The 16,049-nt window shown below is 43.5% G+C and overlaps 1 protein-coding gene across 2 annotated transcripts in view; it reads right to left on the reverse strand.

Annotated features, from left to right (window-relative positions):
• LOC306732854 (adenosine kinase-like) overlaps positions 1-16,049 on the reverse strand; it is a 95,197-nt gene that overhangs the window by 73,448 nt on the left and 5,700 nt on the right. For both annotated transcript variants that reach the window (XM_079214027.1, XM_079214028.1), the window contains exon 4: positions 6,816-6,894. In XM_079214027.1, the coding sequence (XP_079070153.1) occupies positions 6,816-6,894 (79 nt within the window). The remainder of the gene's footprint in view (positions 1-6,815; positions 6,895-16,049) is intronic.

Raw genomic sequence — 16,049 nt, forward strand, 5'->3', positions numbered from 1 at the left:
GTTTACATTACATTCCTGGAATTTTTCGGTGACTCATCTATGATTCCACAATTTCGTATGTGTGATTTTGCAATATTGTGATATGCCGCATGTCAATATTAGAAAATGTCTTATTTATATTATGAAATGTAACTATAAACTGGAGCCTTATTTCAACGTAAACATCTACCTACTTTCAGTCAAAACAGATCAATAGAGACAATAAGCATACAGTGTTATTATTTCATTTTACACAGTGCTGTAATACAGAACATTAATAGTAACAAAAAAGTTTTTTATTACACATGTGACGAGACAGCAGTAGAACACAACTTTATGTGGCGTTAAAGATTGATTTGACTTATATAGTGTGATACACATTTAGATATACTATTATTAATATTGTGAAATTGATTTCATAACCATGTCGCTCAGCGCTGATTCCCACCAGCCCTCATAGTAACCAGTCTTACTTTAGTGTGCATGACAACACACAGCTCAACTCAAGATAGAAAATAAAGCACATTAGACTATATAATAAGCCTATCTGGGTGAAAAAAAGCAGACAGGTTTCTTCCGGATTTGTTTAAAACCTTAAGGGAGAATAGAACATTTCACCACAGATCTGAGCACAGCTCACTCAGGAAACCTGAATGTCTTCAGTGAGTCAAATAGTTAAGTTGAGCCGGTGCTGCCATAAACCCGGTGGGAGAGCTTGGAATAATCTAGGCGATGTTAATGATGCAATTTATATGTGAGGGGACCGGTGTTTGGCAGGCTCTTTCCGTCTGAGCGGGCTGCACAACCCAGCGAGCTCCCAGCACCCCCTGCTAGATGGAGGGGGTGGAGTAGGAGGAGGATGTCAGAGCCCATGTGAAAAGAGGGAGCGAGCGAAGCACTGATAAGAGCCATTACTATTAGTGTCTGTCTGTCACCTGCTGTGCGTCATCCAGCCTTCTCTCTCTCCACATGCGCCCCCATCCCTGTCGATCCATCCCCATCCGCTTTCCTGAGGCACATCACTTCAAATTTGCACTCACCTACACATTTTCCATCCTGCCACAGATACACTCCGTCGGCTTGAACGCGGAGCCGAGCTACACAAAAACTACTGTGAAGCTTTGTTTCAAAACACTTGTGAATTAGTGAAGGTGCACACAGCTGCCAGCATTTATTCGATAAACAAAACAGCCAGAGATGAATAACTGGATTGGCACAAGGGGACGCAATATTCTAGACAAACCGTTTCTCAGTTTTTCCAAGCAAACACAAAGCCTAATTTGGTATTTCATTTATTACTTGGCACAATACTACAGCTCCTTAAACTTATGAACTCGGGAGAAATGAACAGTAATTGCAGGCTGTTCTTTATTTTCTTAAGACCTTTTTAACCAAAATATTTAAAGCTGTTTTTCTCAGTTGCTATGCGACACTTCAACCGCAAGAGTGGGAGCGCGCTGAGAATGTGCCAAATAAATGCTCCTGCCACAGACATTCTGCGGGGAAATATGAGCGAGGGGCACCCGTTCGATAATCGTATGAAAATGTCGAACAGTTGTGTAAAATGCCCAATCATCCTTTCATTCATCAGTTACTTGACCTGTGTCAATAGATGATTCCAGCCAATAGTTTTGTTTAATGAACCATTGTTTGCAGTCTGAAAGGCTCCCATTCCACGGCCGTGAATTGTAATCATCGTTTGTGCACCAAACGTGCACGCGCCTGCTTTTAAGTGCAGAATGCAGCAACGTGGCAGGCAAACCAAGCGTCCTGTACAAAATATCATTCGCTAATTTGACATGAGAATGCTGCCAGATATGTAGACCACTGTCTGTTTAACAAGTCCTTTTAGATTTCACTCAGAGCTCGCCTCGAGCCCGGGCAACTGTATGACAGCCAAGCAAAAAGCAGGCAAGCCAATGGTGCTGCCTTTCTTCCTGAGCCTGGAACCAAGGACTTAAAGCAAGGACACGTTATGCAAGCTATCACATTGAATTCTGCCGCCAGCCTCTGAGGCCAGATGATACACATTGAGTGAGTCTGTCTCTCGAGCCCTCAATGTTAATCAACACGCTTTCCAATGCATACTTATGAGTTACAATCTACTCCCCACGTCTTCCCTTTGGCAGCTTAAATTAAGTCGCAAATTTGACGGCAAATTAACTTCAACGGGGACGGCGGTACGTCACCTATGCGGCAATCTGTGCCATTTCTCGCCGGGGCGACGCGGTTCTTCGTGCATCCGAGAGGAAAAATGTAAATAAAACAAATTATTTTCGTGTGAAAGTTAAATTCGAGGAAACTGAAGAAAGGGAGCGCCACGCGGCGGGGGCCATCAGCTGTTAACAAATCCCTCTGATGACAAGGCCTTGCATAATCGCCCAATCAACCTTTATCTCCGTGATCACAGAGCTTGAGATTTAATGCATGCTGGTATTAGCTTTGACATACAGTCACAATACAGTTGAGGTGGGAGGAACACATGCTCAGACAGTGTGTGTACGTACATGTGTGTGTAGAGGGGAGGTGGATGTGGAACCAACAGAGATCTCCCCACTTCATCATTGAGTAAATGGCACCACAGACGTGAGCTGCGACTTCACAGCTGCCTCATGGCGGGTGACATTGAAGCCCACGCTTGAACACATCGCTCATCAAAGCGAATGAGGCGTTCTTTGCTTCCGCTGCTCGTGCCGAGGAAAAACAATGGCAGCCCCCCCTCAAGTGCACACTTGCACACCTGGAATGTCTAGAATGAGCGGAGATGGGAATGGTGGAGGTGTGGGGGGGAAATCCATTTGGTTTCCTGCATCTCTCACGAGAAACTCAACAGACTGTAACCTTCCACTGCTTGGTAATGGGAAGGAAACTGCAAGACCCCGGCGCCATAAAACGTCTCAGAGCGGGTGCTAACAGTGGTTCAGCAATTAACCTGTCTTAAAACAAACAAGAGGCTTTTGCTTTAACAACGGGCACATACTTGAGAGGGTTGATTTCTACCGCGTGAAACTCAAAGGCCCACCAGGGTTCAGGTTTTAATCGGTCATTAGTGTGCTCATTTCAGCACAGCTGCACCGAGATCTGTGAACTGCAAGTTCACTCAATGTGATCAAAACCCCCAAAAAAACAAAGAGCCAAAGCTCTTATCCCAGAAGCTAAATGGCCCACCATCGAACGTCTCTATCAAAAGCCCTCAAAAGTCTCTTCACAGACAAAGAATATTTCTCCTAAAACCAATCAGAGAAGAATGAGAGAAAAAAAACAGAGAGAAACAGTCAAATTGTGAATGCCCTCTTTTAGCGTATAAGCACATCCTCCTGCAAGTTCAGTCACATAGTTTGAACACAAAAGCTCCACTCTTTCTCCTTAACTGTCCTCATTTCTCTAAGTGGAACCAGACATAGGCATTTCTTCATTTAGCCCATTCAAATGGAGGCAAGTTGCTCCAGCTCTTTATTTATTTAACAAAACGAGCTTTAAAAGCCAAACATTAGGTCATGGAATATTTCCACCCCGAGAAATAAGTCAATTAGACATCAAACCCAGTTTAAGTATTCCCCTACAAAATATGAGCTGCTGAGGAACTTTTTTTTCGAACTCAAGTAGTGCTGTGGGATTGTTCTGTTTTTTAAATACAACTTTCAACAGTGTGGTGCACATGCGTTTCCAATTAAGCGCTCAGAGCCAACATGCAGGCCTGGGCCCCATTCACCCCTTCAACGATTGACCAAGTCGGAGGAAATGTTAAACAGGCATCAGAACCAAAACAGAAAAACGGCAGATTTCTCAAAAGCCTTTTACTTTCTAAACAATAATTAAGATATCACAGTGAATTGATGATATGGACCGCAAACAAAGCACTCAATCTAAATAAAGGAAGGGGGAACATACTTAATCATAACTTTTTGTGACGCGTTCACAGCTTGGGCACTTAGACATAGCAATTTGTCCCTTTGGTGAATAGGTACAAAGCCTGCTTACAGTGCAAAGTAATAAAATATGTCAATGCAGTTGATTTGTGAGGACCATAATGAGAATGCACGGTTTACACGAGGCACTCAGAGTAGGATCTACTTGCCTGGCAGCAGCAATAACTCCCTATGAGCCTGCCACTGCTCAGACTTCACTCTCTTGGCCCTAAGGAGCTGTTGGAGGACTTTGATGTTCTGTCTAAATGAATCGACTGTGCTTCTCGATACGGCCCTCCAGTCAAATGACTCGCCCCACAGATTCTGTCCCCTGTGACAAACACCATGCGTGCTCGGCAGTACCAAATTCTGGATCACATGCTCAGAAATGCCACAATTATTTGTCCCTCTAACTTTGTAAATGGCTGATAAATATATATATATATGATTGCTGTTTCCCGCCATGCCCTATCTGAGGAGACGCCCTTTGATGTGTGAGGCTGTATGTGAGCAAGCAACGCTGGGCTGGTTTTTGTTACCTTACAGCCCTGCAACATCCAGTAGGTGAGCCTTTATGTTGGATGCCCCTTCAGGGCATGATGTTTGTTAGAGCCTGGGCAAGGGCAACAACCTCCAACCCGCTTCCATCACTGCTTTCCCCCCCCTCCTTCTTAAGAATCAGAGCCAGACAGCTCTGCATGCAAGCCTGCAACTTCCCTGACTTGATCCAGACTAAATCGAATGCTTATTTGGGAGCACTGGTGCACAGATAGGCATGTACAATTGTGTCGATACGTCTACCTTGAGACTTCTTGTTTGTCCCGATGTGCGCTATGAATATGGATAAGTAGTGACAGGGGCCATAATGCATGAAAATGGAGAGAAAAGTAATGTCTCAGTGCTAAAGATAGCGCGGAGTGCAACCAATCGACGACAAGCAAACACTGCAACGGATGATTTCGATCAAAGAGCGGGGCAGAGACGGTGGTTAAAGGGAAACAATACTTATCCGTCTAAGCTTCAGCTTGGTCAATTCTCATTTGACTAAATCCAATTACCATCGATTCTGCATCTTCTTAAAGCCGAGGTTTAGGTTTTCCTTGATAGTGCAGAAATCTTAGCTCGATGAAGCGGCAGTATTTAACCTATTACAGCCTCCGATGAAGCGGTTAGGTTTTGGAGGAAAGTACGGGTTCTACCAGCAAAAGCATTGATCCTCCCACACCCTGGGTTTTCCCAGCGTGTGCAGCGGTTCCTGTGCAAAGCCTCTGAACACTTCTCTCCCTCTCCTCCAGCAGCGGTGGTGCTCCTGAGCAAACCTGCCCTGGATCGAGCATCTCATTTAGTCGCTGGGGCCCTTTGATGTGGATTCAGTGCTGCAGTGCATATCATTCGTGTTTGAAGGTTCAGCTTCCACAATACAGTGGGGTTTGAAGTTTCACATATTGCAAGTGCTACAATGTGATAATCTGGGAGCCGGTTATGCATTATACATTTTTCATAAAAGAACACCATCACCTGAAAGTGGAATGTGGAAAAGTCAGCGCTTCAAGGTATATATTGACAGAAACTGTTTCTGAGACTTCTGGGTGTGGGACGAAAACACTCTTGTTATCATGAGCGGTTCAGAATCAGCTCTATATCTTCTCTCTGAAGGGGGTAAATATCCAAATAAACAGAGCAGAATAAAATTTGACTGGGGTCTGCCATGCCATTATGAGACCAATTTGGTCGACTGAACGCTTCTCGCGGGGCACAGAGGCCATGACGGCTCTTTCTCCAGCAAGAGCCTCCAATAAAAATCTCCTTCTCCATCAGATTTCTCAAAGGGGTTGCTACGCATCTTTGGGCACTTCCATCAGTGTCTTCTTAAATAAAACGTGAAAAATCCTTGTCAAGCTCCATGTCTTATTAACTGAGGCAGACCAAACTAAATCTACGGCTTTATCAAGTGTAATGACAAGAAACAAAGAAATAATCTGTGTTGAACATTTTTGAAATTGCATTTTTTAAAGTTGAAAGTAGGGTAAGCCCACCAGTTGTTTTTTTGTTTTTAAACTGCAACTAGCACACAAGATTAATACAATTGGGGGTAAAAAAAAATAAGTTGGCAATCAATGTCTGTGAGTGACGGAGGTTTATGTAAACGATTCTGTTCACGATAATTAGAGAGTTTTTTGTAAAGGATGCTTACTGCCGGAGAGCCTGTCTGCTTTCTTTTCCCTCTCTCTGTATCCATCTTGTGTGAAATGCACACAAGCACATACAACTACGAACTCTACACACTGCACTGACAAGTACAAACAAAAAGCCCACACACAAGAAAGAGACGCCGCTTTCACGAGCATCAGCCTCTCAATTAGCTTCTGCACTCATTTCTCCTTGGAAGAGAATTATTTTTCAGCTGGGTGCTTTTTTCTTTGTTTATTGTAAGCAGACCAAAGCCTTATCAGCAGCTAATCACTGCATGTCAAATTCACAGACTTGCTGCAGTCACTTGAAAAGAAAAAAGAAAGAAAAAAAGGATTCAGTGAATAATCTTCTCAGGTTCAGATTGCCATTTTTGATTTAGACTATCACCATTTTTTTTTTTGATGCTCAAATATGTCGAACAGCCAGGGAGCTGATGAGCATTCGTTTGATATAATTCCTTGTGACATGTTAATTGCATCTACTTGTAATTTTCTCTAATTGATGTTTGATATGTCTCAGGAAATTAGGCCAACTAGATAAGACTGCAATTATTATGAATCCTTCTCGCCCTTTTTCTTTCCGCAGCAGGTCTGATGAATTCACTACACCTAAAAGTGTAATGTGTCAACATGCTGTGCTGCGATGCTCTGTATTCCCAGGACGACGAACCCGCGGTTATGAGTATATCAGCGCGCATTCAGAACACATTCAGGCACACTGCAGAGGCAGACTAACCTGAGCAATTTTGACAGAGTTCTGGGTCGAACCGCCGGCATGGTATTCAACTTTGTTCCTCTTGACAATTTCGTCAAACCTGAAAGCAATAAGTACAAGACTTGTTACAAAAAACAACATTCACCACAAAATGAATGATAGCAGACCTGATAAAGGCTTAGTGTAAACACCAGAAATAACCAGCTGCAACATTGGCAGCCGACAGGTTTAACAACACTTGTCACATTACAACATGTGTAGGAGTGAGGAGGAATTGCATTTTATAAGAACCACAAATTAGTCGATACAAATTCCATTATGAGAGGTTACACAGGTACAGTTGAGGAGCAGCTGTGATTATAGATAATTAAATCTAGTACAGACATTTGTGGTCTCCAGAGAATGGATCCTAATGACTTTGAGCATCCACATTTTTATCACCATCAACATGTCAGATATTCCACTCGTTCACAACAGGATACAAAAACCTTCCAGTCCATGGTCCATTTCAAACAGTTATACATGACTTAGGCAACTATTTCCACTGCTATCTGCCAGTTTTGTGCGGGAGCCAGTGGAGACAAGTGAGGAAAGGGTGATCCAGTCTGTTCAAGCTCGTTTTCAAGTGTTATGACTTAAGAAAAGGTGAAAAAAGAAAAGATGTGTGTTGTTGTAATACTCACTCTGACCACAAGGGGCTGAAGTGCACCACATTCAAAATAAGACTTGCATTCTAAACACAAGATACATATATTATGTGTTAGCAAGTTATTTAAATTAAATCTCACCTGAAACAAAATATGAATGCTTTTAGTCCTTTTTTAGTCCCATTTAGAATATTGGGGAATTAGTGCACTTCAGCCTCTTGTGGCCGAAATGAGTATAACAACATGTTTAATTGTTTATTCATTTCTTTGCTCTAACAATCTAAATAATGTATCCATTACTTGTAGGTAACTATTTCATACCATTTATACATACATTTGCTGTGTACATATATATATTGTTCTTTTTTGTTCTTCAGTAGAAGAAGACAACATGTCATCTTGAAAGTAACATACTTTCTCTCTCTTTTTGCCAACTGTGACATTCCAGGTGCACGCTGGTAATTAAAATAACAATACAAAATTTGTGAAATGTCTATACACAGTTGTAGTTAGCCAAAAAGCATTAAAACAAGATGAGCAGTGAAAGTTATTTTCTGAAGGAAATCAAACCGCTTCCTCAAAGGGACGCATGAATTAAAAAGAAATTATTCATCTTTCCCTGTTCATCTTTCCAGATATGCAGCCCTTTTGTATTTCATAGCTGGTGTTTCAGCAGCAATTACAGTTTCATTGTGTGCACAAAAATCTCATAGCCGGATAACTTGTTTAGAGACCACATCTGATTAAATGTTTGATGTATGAACCATACAGTAGAGTTTAGAGATGAGTGTAACAGACTAAACACAATGAGTCAAGAAAACAGACATGACTTTGGGGAATGGGGAGTAAACAATTGCTGAGTTTTCAAACATAAACCCCAAGAACTCTCTTGGGTCTCCAGTGAAATACTGAAGGCAGTTCTATCATTTTTGTATTTTCCCATCATACTTCCATTTCAAACATCAATAGCTTCAATGCTTATGCGCAACGTGATGCAAAGCTGGGCTACGCGGCGAGATGAAGTCTTTATCTGGGGAGCTGAGAATATGAATAATGTGTCTTCTCAACATTGTTCACACAAACAGCCTCCCGGGGGTCTGGCTATATAAACGTGTCCACCCTGCTCAGGAAATTGACCTCACTGCAGTTAAGATGATGTGCCACATAAGGAGCTCTCTCAACTGTCAATTGTAAGTGTATTTACATCAGGGGAAAACAATCCACCACACCGTTGCCGTTAGTGTTATGTGTGATTCCACCTAAAAATTGACTCCGTAAAAGTTTTTTTTGTTGAGAGAATGCTTAAGCATAATCCCAGGGGGAAAGTCTGTGCGACAGAGTGTCGATTCATTCCCGGTTTAAGACTAAAACAAGTCAAACAAGTCAACTTCTGCGGCGTAAAGTTGAATCTTGAAGTTGAACCTGGAAATACGTTATGTGCATTGTATGTCGTCACTGCAGACAAGAGCAATATGTATGCAAAGTGCATCATGGCTTACCAACATATGTCAGCCAGAGGTGTTCAATACTCCAGCACAACCTGGTTTAACAAGGCATGGCCGAAATTTGAGCGAGTGTGAAAGTAACCTTTACTGCTTCAAAGAAAGTCTGCATATCATGTCTCAAGGCAAGGGGGTCTACCCGGGGCAGAATGTTCCTAATAAAGGAAAAAAAAAACTTTCCATGCAAGTGGAAAATATGCTAACCGGGGAAAAAAAAATCCTTCCTGAGACACCTGTTATGACTCCTTGACAAAGGAAGAATTTGAGCACTGTGGGTGTTTATAACACGAAGGCAGCCGAGGGACTCCAGAACTCATTTCAAATAGACACACAGCTTCTGAGGATTTCAGATTCCTTTCCTTTTTTTCCTTCCTAGAAGTATTTGCTCCACCTTTCAGCGCAGACAGCATGGGGCCCTGCTCTTGGACGCCTCGAAAATCCCATCCGAAAAGGAGCAGCTGCCTCGAGACCTTTACACCCTCAAACATCATGTGATCCCATAGTAGTGACACCGTAAACGGCCCCCTTGGCCATTTAGGAAGAGAAAATCCCTTTCCATCTACTGCAGTCTGAGCTCACTCCGTGATGGGAGGGAGCGGAGGAAAATAAATTGTTTTGAACAAAATGTCCTCAGCCGGTAACCTCTGCTTTTAAAAGCTGCTGGTGTTGTTCAACGGTAGAGCAATTCCAACTATGCCATGCAATCCACCAATGTACGGACAGTCTGCGTTATATAACACATGCTTGACAAGAGGCTGCCCCTGACGCTCTGATTAAATACCGTACTTAACGAAAGGCACTGTAGTATTTTTCAATTTTCATACCTTCAAATTTGAGACTAATAGAACCACTTATTTATTCATCTTCAATCAAATTAGGGAAATTAGGCTACTGAATGCAATGTTTGTATTCAGAGGATATTAGAGTCCTCCTCGAATACTAATACCTCTACTTCTCCGAGGCTTAACACATTCAAATTGTTGGGGCAGATCACACAAGTCAGGAACATCGTGATGTTTACATTCCTGGGCACGGAGCCCCCGCCGACGTTCCCCATCAAGGGAAATATGAGAGCTTCCACTATGAGTGTTTTCGGCCCCGAGTGACTCATGAGTTCCTCTCTCACCTCCCCAAAAAACGATTATTTACATGAGGCAATAATTCAAGATTTTCTCCTCTAAGGCGCTCCGTGGAGGGCAAGGCGAGCCCATTTACCCAATCCCTCTTCATTCGCCTTTTGATGTTAGCCTATCTCGATAAGACCGGATGAGTGCCCTAAAATCCCCGTCGAGTGATTTCACAGGAAGAACAAGTCTCTGTTAATCAATGGCTAGATTGGATCTAGATCCTCGGGAGTGGTCTGCCTGAAAGTCCTCCCGAGTGTTTGAGTGCACACCAGGGTAATTCATCGCTAATGATCACCGCGGCACCCACTCTCCTGCGTTCGTCCTTATTTAATTGCCTCGTTCACGTTTTTAAACAGCTTACAAATCACATGGACAGGCAGGGAAACATGATCAAACAGCCCCTACCACTAATCAGGGGAGGGCAAGGGAAGAAGTGAGAGGACTGGGGCTTCTTTGCGGCTCTCCTTTGGGGATTAGGAAGGAGGAGGGTTGTACAGGAACAGTAAATTGTCTCTGCTTCAGCTGTAGCAGCCAGGTACATTCAAACAGGCAGACCCATCTTTCTCTCTCTCTCTCTCTGACAGAAGCAGAGAGGGTGCCGTACAGCTAAAAGGCTTTGGTAATCCCAATTTCAACACAGGCATCTGGAGTGGAGACAGGTTCCACCATTGATTAGATTCCCCAATCAGCGTGTGCATCCTACACCAGCCTTCCTTGGTAGTCTGGAGGCAGTACAAGGCCCGATGCACAGTAATTGTTTCCATAGGTCAGGCGGAGGAAAAACAGCTCGGGGACGTGATGAAAGGGAGATGGAAAGGGTGAGGAATATTGTTGTTTTTTCCCCCCAATTAAATTGTTTGTCAAACCCTTCACAAAGGGTTACACAGTTTATCTGTTTAAAATCAATACGCTCGTCTCAGTGTGAACGCTTGTCCCGACACAAGACAGGCCCATTAATTATTCTGTTCCGCGCGCTATCGCCGGGCTGCTCAAGGTTGAGCCTTATCTTTTCTTATTTCAAATCAATAATTATCTTCTACCTTGCTCGCAACTCCCCCTCAGAAATATATGTAGCAGCTGGTGAAGAACGCAGAATGAATAGGACATTCTTATCAGTGGAACATTAGGGCAGGATGGTAATAGATGGCGAAGAATGAGACGCAGAAAAGTACTGAACATGATTGAGTCATGATTCAAACAGTGAGCGAGGCCTTGTTCCCGTCCTCTGACATCTTCTAATGCAGTAAGGGATGAATGTTGATTTACACAAAAGCATAACGATATTGCCATCCTTCAGGTATCTCAATCCGTTTGCTTAAATCCCCGTTCAGCTGAGAAAAACTGCCTCGAGTCCCTCGGGGGGGGGGGGGAACAAAAAACAAACCGACTTCAGCCGCGATGAGCCGCTTTGCATTATAGACTGGATGCACGATTAATGACTGCACAATTACATGGTCATAATGAGTGAGTAATTGCATTAGAATGCAGAAACAACAAATGTACATCCCTTTAATAATCAGCTGATCCTGCCGCAGCACGGCAGCCCATTTGTTGGCATTAGCTGAAGACTGCTGTTTGTACTTAATTAGGCTGCACTCAAGGATTAGGCGCGGGGGCAAAATCTGATCATGGCGGATGAGTTCATATCATTTCCTCTTAAAATGTCACAGGTTTTTTGGCTTGGCGCTGCAGAGGGTGGCGTTGTTTGTCACACAGTACTGTGTGGATGTGGGAGAGGGAGTGCGAGTGTGTGTGAGAGGACATGAAAGAGAGAGAGAGAGAGAGAGAGGGACACATTGGGGGGAGAGAGTGGGAAGACGGAGCGTGTAAGCAAAGATGGGGCTTCTGGTGTTCTCTTGAGGATTGAGATTTGAAGCCGAAGCACAAAGCCGTTGAGACACTCCCCTTATCTGGGAGGTTGATACCAGGATCTCGGTGATTCAGAGCACTCCGTGTGAATAATTCCACCAACACCCCCTACTGCGGGGACCATATGGCCCAGTGTGAACTTTAAACACACGGGGAGTGTCGCTGTTCACCAGTCAGGCCTCCCATCTCTACCCCCGCACGGGCTAGGTGTAGAGAAATGATCCGCTCAGATAGTACACTAACTAGCCTACATATGTTCGGGCTGCTGCCATCATTGGCTTTTCCTGTGTGGCTGTTGGGGATCAAAGATGACTAAAAATAGCCCTGAGCATGCTTTTCTGAACTGAACATGCAGCACGTACTGGCTGTGACGCCCACATTTTAATTATAAAACGCTCTTTAAAAAAGGGGGAGTTGGAGGGAGAAGAGGGGAGGGAGGGGTGGACAACATGCACAGAGATGTGGATTATGTTTGTTACACTCCCTTTGACTTATGATCTCTCCTTCTGGCACCACCTGCTGGCAGTCACCTACAACAAGAGGCAGGCATTTGAGGAAGAGTCTTAATTATGATTGCATCAGCCATCTCTCGTGATGCAGCATGAACGCTTTAAACGCGGAGAGCTATGGGTGGTAACCTATGTCATCATAAAGCAGCGGCGGAACAAGAAATGGGGGCTTCTTTTCGTGTTGATTATTTGTTAAGTTTCCTTGTTTCCTAATTCCAAAAATGTCTAGATCCACATTTCTCACAGTCGAGTACAGCTCTGGTGAGCATGTCAAATGTATGCAAGCGCCCCAAATTGGCGGATTCATGCATATCAATAAAACATCAAGAGCAGCGCAGTCAGCGGCTGAACATGTATCTGATGTCTCAATTACCAGTTGAGTGCCATTAATCTCTGCTCACTCTCTTTGGCTCAGAGGTCGGCTGATGGATGCAGGCCCGCGACCTTTGCCCTCAGCGACAGGGGGCGCCGGATGTTGTGACCCCCCCAGCGGGCCGGCGGAGGTGAGTTTAAGTACTGTAGTACAGCACTCAGCCTCAGCAACAGACAAGGGAGCTGGGAAGTAAAGGGGCGGGGGGGTTGTAATGTGTCTACACACTCAGTCAAGCATGAGTGCATCCAGTGAAGTGGCACCATGGCAGGCACATGCAGCTTCTGCACGCATGCTTGCATGTGAGCACACACACACACACACACGCGCACACACACACACACACACACACACAAGTAGCAGTGTTTCTCCTCCTGACACACCAGAATAGCTCCGCCGGGGGTTCACAGCTCGCTTCGTTATATATATATATAAAAAAAAAGAAAAAAACAGAGGTAGAGTCAAGTGTGTTTACAGAGCAGAATCTATCACACACACACACACACACACACACACACACACACACACACACAACCATAAACACACACACACACACACACACACACACACACACACACACAAGCGTGTTTAGCATGTACTCATTGAGAGAGGCCTTTGTTGTTTTCCTCCCAGTAAGCAGATTGAGCTGCATGGCAGCAGCAGGGGTGTTTAAGAGGTACACAGACAGCAGGGTGTGTGAGTGGAGAGGCACCTTCACTGATCTCCTGTGTCGTGTGATGATGTGTGTGTGATGTGTGTCTCAATCCAGCGCTGATCCCCCTGAGTCAGCCCTGTCAGTGATATGAGCCTCCCACCCCCTCTCTCTCTCTCTCTCTCTCTCTCTCTTCCCTTTGCCATCCGGAATGCTAATAACAGCCAGCCACTAACACTGCAGCCCTGAATTATTCATTCAGCAGAGGGTCACACGGCATAATGAGGAGTTTACTCTCATTCTGGATGCGATTGTGACGCTGCTAATCTGCATTTAGCACAGAGAAAGAGAGAAAAGGACGGTGGGGGGGGGGGAGCAGGAGAGGAGGAGGGAGGATGAGCACTGATGAACTTAATTGCTGTGAGCAAACAACCTCTGAAAAGAGTCACGCCAGCATCTAGAGATGAGAAAGTAAACAATTAATTATCATCGGACAGAGGGAGTCATAAAACAAATGTTGGAACGTGACTAATATCCAGGAGCCGGCTGATTTTTTTTTCTTCCAATTTCAGAGGTGACAATACACTCACTGTAACAATGACTCACTCATTTGACACACTAATAATCATTAGCTCTAATATGATATGGTTAACAAGTCCAAGTGGGTTTGTGTGATATATTATGCAATGCTGCATGTCCTTAACAACCTTTAATGCCCAGTTATCCTAAAATAAAAGATCCGTTTGCTCATATTCTAATCGTATGCAGAAAGAGGCGTGTTTTCATTATGTTGACATGTTTCCTACAGAGACTCCTTGGGGTACAAACAGCAGGCTACTGTTGCCCCCTGCTGGACATAAAGGGATGTTAGAATACATTATCAACCGACTGCTAACAGCATCAATATCTTCAAGGCTTACAATCAAAGACAAAACAGAATGAACTTGAAGAGACAACACTAGTGAACAACATAACTTTACTGTGACTATACCGTGATGATACTTGTCTGATTATCTGACAAAACGATTAGAAATATCCCACATCTTTACCAGTTCGAAACTTTAAACATACACCCTCCTTTTGCAGATATCAAACTTACATTTTAAACCACGGGATGGCAGCAGTGACTAAAAAAGTGAGCAAGCCTCACAGGATTACATCTGACAATAGGCATTTTCCACAGAAAACATTTTTGCCACCAAGACCCTGGAACCAGCTCACCTGAAAGGAATGCAGTCGGTTTTAATGTTATCAATTACACCTTGCTTTCTATGGCAGGCCAAAATGTATGCTGTGAATATCACCCTCTGAGTTATAGAGTGATAGATATCTAGGCCGCCAGAAAGGAAGTCAAACACATTTTGGTTTCCTCTCATACTCCAAAATCAAAACACCCGAGGAATCCCCTACAGCCTGTACTGAAAACAACCCTTTCAACTGCAGCTCAAAGAACCGTGGAAGTATAATCAAAAAAGAAACAAACAGTACAGTACAAGACCCGTGCATTTACTGCAACCCAACCACCAAACGGTAAACAATGTGTAAAATACAAGTAATGAGAAGCAGCAGCCGCCTCGTTTGGAGCGATGAGATCGTTGGTATGCGATTCTGTCAGTGCTCTAGATTGTACTGCATGAGTTATGAATTTACTTCAGTTGTACGTTAGTATTTCTTTCTTTTCATTTGTGCCTTTATTAAAACAGGAGAATGTATAGATACAGACAGGAAACATCGGGAGAGGGAGGAGGGGGCAGACAGAGAGAGAGAGATGAAATACAACACACATCAGGGCCGGAAACAAACCACTGCGGTTTTAAGCATCAAAACATCCTAACCACTAGGTAACCAAGAAACCAAAGAAGTTAGTGGTTTCAGCAGAGCAGATAGTCTTTTTATTAAAGCTGCAACTGTTTAATTTCATTCACAATTTACTGTATGTCTTGATTATTTCTTCAATTACTCGATTAATAATACCATGGGGACGTCAGTAAAATATTTTCTCTTTTCCAGCCAACAGTCACGAATCTAAAAGATAATGAATGTATAATGATGGAAAACGGATTATTTTTTGAGAAGTAACTTTCTGTTGGTCAACTAATTAATACTGCTAAGCATTTTGAATTACAATTGGAATTCAACTGTAACTTGTAAACCATTATGAGAAATGAAAAGGCATCAAAAGTCGCAGTTGAGGGTTATTCAGGGGAAGAAAAAAAAAACACTAAATCCCCAGCCAGTACTAACAGGGATGTTGATGGTTTCTACAGCAGGCAATTTCTCAGCCACAACAGGATTATATGGGCTCTGCTGTGACTAGATAATTGAATTCAGGCATGGCCACAGTGCACTGCATCCAATGATCTCTCTCCCACCAGGGTGATGGGGAGAAAAAATGAATTGCGTTACACTCTGTAGATTCAGAAGCACAACAATAGTGTTAGTGGACTAGACTTGTAAGTCTATTGTGGCCTTTTAAGTAATGATGTTATTTGTCAAAACAATGCAGTGAAGTTCTTCCTCTTCCATGGACCAATGACCCTGTGAATGACCTCTAGGTAGTAGCAACCCAGCATCCTCAA

Source organism: Taurulus bubalis, assembly GCF_910589615.1.
Source record: "Taurulus bubalis genome assembly, chromosome: 2".
Classification (NCBI taxonomy): Eukaryota; Metazoa; Chordata; class Actinopteri; order Perciformes; family Cottidae; genus Taurulus; species Taurulus bubalis.